At 40.6% G+C, this 6,976-nt stretch overlaps 1 protein-coding gene across 1 annotated transcript in view; it reads left to right on the forward strand.

The window, feature by feature from the left end:
• Positions 1-6,976, forward strand: part of LOC107733607 (beta-1,4 N-acetylgalactosaminyltransferase 1-like) — a 22,998-nt gene that overhangs the window by 14,915 nt on the left and 1,107 nt on the right. Inside the window, exon 10 of the mRNA XM_016545294.1 lies at positions 2,613-2,850. Coding sequence (XP_016400780.1) covers positions 2,613-2,850 — 238 coding nt within the window. The remainder of the gene's footprint in view (positions 1-2,612; positions 2,851-6,976) is intronic.

Below are 6,976 nucleotides of genomic sequence, written 5' to 3' on the forward strand. Positions count from 1 at the left end.
TAAGCGGGTGTTCGGTTGTCAACAGTTCAGAAGATGTGAAATAAAGTGCGCACATCCATAATAAAACGTCCCTCACACTGCTCCGGGGGGTGAATAAAGGCCTCCTGTAGCGAATCCATGCGTTTTTGTAAGATAAATATCCATATTTCAAATGTAATAAACATTTTTTTTCTCACTTCCGCTGACTGTGGTACGCGGAAGACATGCAGACGGATGACGTAGGACGTAGGCGTTGTGCGTGCGCCTCTGAGCAATGCAGGAGCAAAGCAAGCAAAGTTTCCTTACTTTAACAAAGGAAAACCAGTTTCCTCTTGGCTTATATCGAAATCCTCCGAAATTTTTCTTTACAAATCCTCGTTTTGTGCTTCTAATTCGTGACCAGCGTTTTGTTTTGTTCTCTCTCTGCACTTGTCACTAATCACGCAACGCTGACGTCCTACATCATCCGCCTGGACGGCTTCCATGTACAACAGTCAGCGGAAGTCAGAAAAAACGTGTTAATTACGTTTGAAATATGGATATTTAATAAACACAGTGAGAGGGAGAGAGGTCGGAGATTGCAGATCGCACTGCGCGCACACAAACTTATTGTCAGTGCTGCCCCGCGACTTTTATTAATAAAATAACATAGATACTAGATTGCTTTATTATCTTCCTCAGCAACGAGGTAAAATCGAAGTAACTAAACAGCTTCATAGTTTGTAAAGAGAGACGCACAGACGCAGGTAATTCACACACACAACTGTCATCTCTCTCTCTCGATCGTTAATTCATTTAAATAAATACTATAATTCATTCGAATAAACGTGGTCTTACCGCACTATTTCATCTCTGTATCTGATTTGAAAGGCAGAAAGCTAGAGCTAACGAGCCGTAACTGATGAAAATAACCTTCATTTTTACCCTTCCGGTTAAATATTGCGCTGCTAACATCATAAACAGCTTTAAGTTGTCAATACTGGCAAATGACCATGGAATAAGCGGGATAATCAACGGCTTGCCGTGCATTAAAGAATTTTAGAAAAAACTCAACAGCACCATCTAGTGGACTGTAAAGAAATTGATTTTGTTATTCTACCAAATAGTATAAAGAGCCTCCACAACAGTTAGCAATAGATTGAAGCACTCGTCCGAGCACTCAGCATGATTTTAAAAGCAACACATTTCAGTGCCAGATCGCCTCTTATTTAACACAAACGAACGAAATTAATACTCTGCTAGTCAACTAGAGATGTTTCATTTGTAATAGATATATCTGTACCGCGAGATGTTTCAAAACCATTTGACATCCAACTCGCATTAACAGGGGAATATCCGATCTGTCCACTTACACGGCAGGCGCAACTGCACGTATCCGATTCATATCAGATTTATTTCCACATATGAATGAGGCCTGAAACGATCTGAGAATATCGGAGTCGATGCGCTTTTTTTCCTGCTTACATGTTCGTGGGCCATATCCGATCTGTGCCACATGGGAGGAAAAAATACGAATTGGGTCACTTGAACCATGCAGTGTAAATGCGGCCTCTGTCTCTGGCACTGATTGGTGTGGAATTCAAACAGAGGAAACAATTGTCCAAGTCTGTAAATGTCAAAATGGTCCAAAAGTGGAAGATATTTTTTAGAACAACACGTGTTTGTTTGAATTTTGTTCCGTTTTTAGTACCCTGCTTACAAAGGAAGAGTTTTGAATGGCCAGTCTTCTTCCCGAGGCTGGAGTATATTTTCAGTTGTTTTCAATGGGAGCGCCGCATTTTTTAAAACGGCAGGAACGTGCCAAGCGCTGAGCATCTTTTTCACGCTGAACGCTCGGGCGTTTTTTTCTCAGCGCAGAGAGTTGAAGAATGTTCAACTTTGGATAAAACGCAGTGCTCATCACTGTCACATTTTAGTCAGATGTCCAATCACAGTGGAGGAGGGGCGGGGCAAATACCACTCCGACCAACTGTCACATGCTTGTACTAACAACAATGGAGGAGACGTTAATATTGCTTGTCTCTGAGTATTCATGTCTTAAGCAAATGGGATTCCCGGACTATTACAAATATTGATATGAAAAATATTGCTTGCAGTATTTCATTCACAATGTGTCTGCCACATTACTTCTGCAGATATCCAGGATATCCAGTATCATTGCAACCAAAGCGTCTCAAATGAAAAAAACGTTGCGCTGCAGAGGCGCTCACAAGGGCTCACAGCTGGGCGTTTTCAGCAGAGCGTCTGGCTAAAAACGCTTTGGTGGACATAGGGCCTAAAGGTTAATATAGTAGGAATCTGTTTGAATCACAAAATATGGCTAAGGAAAGAGTACAATAAACACAGTTTGCATTTCACTTTGCTTTAGGCAGCAGCAGATCTAGGGCAGATTATTGCTCTGGAATGGATCAGCTATGTGACCTTTGCAGTGAACGGGTCTTCTGTGTGCACAGTCATACAGCTGGAGTCATGCCTTAGATAAGGAGACAAGCACATCTGCTTTTATGAAGAGAAAAAAAAAAATAAAATCGCTTAAAGGTGTTTTTTTTAATAGGAAGAGATACTCTGTACTAAAGAGTTTCCTCCAGTTCAGTTTATCATCCCTGCATTGTTCGGCTGCTGTGTGTGTTTAGGTTGGAGGAGCAGTGCGTGAAGCTACAGGCTACACTGCCACCTACAGGCAGACAATCTCAATTGAAGCTGGAGAGGAAGACGGGGACTGTCTGCACATGCATAGAGGCTTCCATCACATCATCCAGGGCTTTCCTCACTGTGTTGTCACTGATGGAGTCATCAATTTCTTTCTTGCCAGGACAGATAAAGTGCAGCAGGTGGGCTTTGACCCCCGGCTAGCCCGTGTTGCGCATTTGGGTGAGTTTTCAATGGAGTCCAAACACAAAAGTAGGTGTTTCTAGGATTGTGGTGTATTTTGCAGCAAGATTTCACAAAAATGAAACTCATGAAACTCCTATGCACCAATATTAAATTCTGAGGCAAGATACTGATAAGCTGATAAGTATTTTGTGTTGTTTGTGTTGTGATGTTATGACTGCTGTATTAAAACTATACTATTTTATATAAATAAATATATATATATTCACTGAACAAAATTATAAACGCAACACTTTTGTTTTTGCCCCCATTTTTCATGAGCTGAACTCAAAGGTCTAAGACTTTTTCTATGTACACAAAAGGCCTATTTCTCTCAAATATTGTTCACAAATCTGTCTAAATCTGTGTTAATGAGCACTTCTCCTTTGCCGAGATAATCCATCCACCTCACAGGTGTGGCATAGCAAGATGCTGATTAGACAGCATGATTATTGCACAGGTGTGCCTTAGGCTGACCACAATAAAAGGCCACCCTAAAATGTGCAGTTTTACTGTATTGGGGGGGTCCGAAAACCAGTCAGTATCTGGGTGTGACCACCATTTGCCTCACGCAGTACAACACATCTCCTTCGCATAGAGTTGATCAGGCTGTTGATTGTGGCCTGTGGAATGTTGGTCCACTCCTCTTCAATGGCTGTGCGAAGTTGCTGGATATTGGCAGGAACTGGAACACGCTGTCGTATACGCCGATCCAGAGCATCCCAAACATGCTCAATGGGTGACATGTCCAGTGAGTATGCTGGCCATGCAAGAACTGGGATGTTTTCAGCTTCCAGGAATTGTGTACAGATCCTTGCAACATGGGGCCGTGCATTATCATGCTGCAACATGAGGTGATGGTCGTGGATGAATGGCACAACAATGGGCCTCAGGATCACGTCACGGTATCTCTGTGCATTCAAAATGCCATCAATAAAATGCACCTGTGTTCGTTGTCCATAACATACGCCTGCCCATACCATAACCCCACCGCCACCATGGGCCACTCGATCCACAACGTTGACATCAGCAAACCGCTCACCCACACAACGCCATACACGCTGTCTGCCATCTGCCCTGTACAGTGAAAACCGGGATTCATCCGTGAAGAGAACACCTCTCCAAAGTGCCAGACGCCATCGAATGTGAGCATTTGCCCACTCAAGTCGGTTACGACGACGAACTGCAGTCAGGTCGAGACCCCAATGAGGACGACGAGCATGCAGATGAGCTTCCCTGAGACGGTTTCTGACAGTTTGTGCAGAAATTCTTTGGTTATGCAAACCGATTGTTGCAGCAGCTGTCCGGGTGGCTGGTCTCAGACGATCTTGGAGGTGAAGATGCTGGATGTGGAGGTCCTGGGCTGGTGTGGTTACACGTGGTCTGCGGTTGTGAGGCCGGTTGGATGTACTGCCAAATTCTCTGAAACGCCTTTGGAGACGGCTTATGGTAGAGAAATGAACATTCAATTCACGGGCAACAGCTCTGGTGGACATTCCTGCAGTCAGCATGCCAATTGCACGCTCCCTCAAAACTTGCGACATCTGTGGCATTGTGCTGTGTGATAAAACTGCACATTTTAGAGTGGCCTTTTATTGTGGCCAGCCTAAGGCACACCTGTGCAATAATCATGCTGTCTAATCAGCATCTTGATATGCCACACCTGTGAGGTGGATGGATTATCTCGGCAAAGGAGAAGTGCTCACTAACACAGATTTAAACAGATTTGTGAACAATATTTGAGAGAAATAGGCCTTTTGTGTACATAGAAAAAGTCTTAGATCTTTGAGTTCAGCTCATGAAAAATGGGGGCAAAAACAAAAGTGTTGCGTTTATAATTTTGTACAGTGTAGTTAATATCAGTAATATGCAGCATGCACGATACAAGGAAATGGTCATGTTCATTAAATCTAGCGTATGATTAAAACGATGAGTGGGCCCGGTGACGTTTTGCTTGACTCCAAAAGAGTTTATTAGGTCAGTAAACGCAAGTCCTAATGCATCATTTGTATTATCAACGTGAATGTTAAAATCTCCGACAATTAGCGCTTTATCAACAGTAACCAATAGGTCTGAGAGGAAATCTGCAAATTATTTTAGGAAATCTGTATATGGCCCTGATGGTCTATACACAGTAGCCAGAGCAAGAGATACAATAGATTTATTTTGCATATCTGACAGTGTAACATTAAGAAATCCAAGAAACTCATTTGCATTTCTACTTTTTGTAATTATAGTTTGATAAAGTAGTTGGGTTCTAAACAGGTTCTTCTATTTAAACTTTTAATACAGGAAAAAGCCAGGACTGCAAAGGAAATCCGATATCATGCAAATGATAGTTTTAATCTTTTTTATAAGGACTGTGATTCAAGTTAATTCAGCAAGAAGTACAAGCAGCACAAAAGACACGGATTACACAACCAGTCTTTATTTTCTGCATCAAAGATGATGCATAGTCACATAATGTTATAATGTTTCAAATCACTCTTCATTGATCAGTTTGTATTTTAAGTACTAGATATTGGTTGGAGGCTTGAGCATTTTAAACTCTAAAGGGATCACATCTGATCTTTGTCTGTGCTACCAGACCCATTAAAAGCCATTTTTAATCTCTCTGTTTTGTCTTCTTCCTGAACATCTTTGATGGTGGTACACCATAAGAAATCACTTTGAAGTCAACAAGCACCACACATGTAATTGGAAGATGAATAGTAAAAGACATATCTAATGAGCCGATCTAACAACACCATCAATAATGCTACAAGGGCAACTTGAACTGAGAAGTAATTCCTCCACAGAATTTATCAGACTTGAATTTATTTCTGTGACGGGCATGACATGATAATTCTCCAGTCCTGATGAGGCTAATTTTTTAGCTTTTAATTTTTTGAGCAATGTAAGGTTTTTAGGATATGCTGCAAGAAACTAAAAAATGAAGAATGTTATGTAAAAAGTGTTTAATCAGGATGTCAAATATTTCTCAATTCTTGACAGGCCATTTTGCCTTTTTATATGCAGTTTTACTGATAAAAGACCTTTCACTGGGAGTCAGTTCAAGCTTGTCAAGGTATAAAACTGTCAGAAAGCGTATCAATGCCTTTTTGTTTGTCACTATAGTACTTTCAGTGGTTATTTTCCATCATCTTCCCACAAGGCATATATTCTGTATCAAATGAATAGCACCTCATTTATGTTATTTGCTGACTTAAGGGATGTCCATTTAGCGAACTGTACACACAGGAAGCACAACACCATTAACCCAGGTATGCAGTGCCAAAGGTTCTTCTCAAACCCATTAACTCTACATATTACTGTTCATATATCTCCAGTATAGGAGCCACTGACATTTTCATTTATCCCAGACATAATGCATGCAAAATATCAGGGGTCAGGGGTGTAAAGTTCATTCTAATGTTTATTTATAAGTATATACTGTGTCAGTTTGGGAGGAGAATGCGCCTGTATTACAGGTTAGTAATAGAATGAATGGAAATATGAGCAAAGCTGAGGTTGCACCTCTTATGTGACCCAATGTTCTTTTCCTTCATCAAAATACATGTTTGATCTCGCCAGGATCCTTTCATGCTGTGTTTTCCAATTTTCCAATATCTAAAAGAGAAGATATTGCTTGATTCGCACTCGCAAGCCTGTTGCAAAGATGATGGGTTATTAACAATGTCACAATCTTGATTCAAAGCATGATTTTTCTGTCCATATAAAATTATGTTCAGAAAAATGGTTAATGGCTAAATATTGGTAATTGTTTGCACGACTGACTTTTTAACAACAACTTTGCAGTAAGGTTGCGGCAGGCATCATATCCTAATACTTCTGACAAGATATCCATTTCCTTTCCAATACGTGAATATATGTAATTTGAAAACTAATACTAGTATGTGAACTAAAGATTTAACCCTTAAATGCATGAATGTTTCGCCAATCATTATTACATATTCGGGTCTTTAGCGACCCGGACCAATATATCCAGCACGGATGGATCTCTAACTGCTGCAATAGCAAAAAACTCTCGATATTTTAAGAAGAATTACAGAAGAATAAAATAAAGCATATTTCGTTACCTTTTGAAACTTAAAAGGGTTCAATTTGAGCAGATGATTTTACCATC

The sequence above is a fragment of the Sinocyclocheilus rhinocerous genome, unplaced genomic scaffold (assembly GCF_001515625.1).
Source record: "Sinocyclocheilus rhinocerous isolate Xijiao unplaced genomic scaffold, SAMN03320098_v1.1 scaffold4023, whole genome shotgun sequence".
NCBI classification, from domain to species: Eukaryota; Metazoa; Chordata; class Actinopteri; order Cypriniformes; family Cyprinidae; genus Sinocyclocheilus; species Sinocyclocheilus rhinocerous.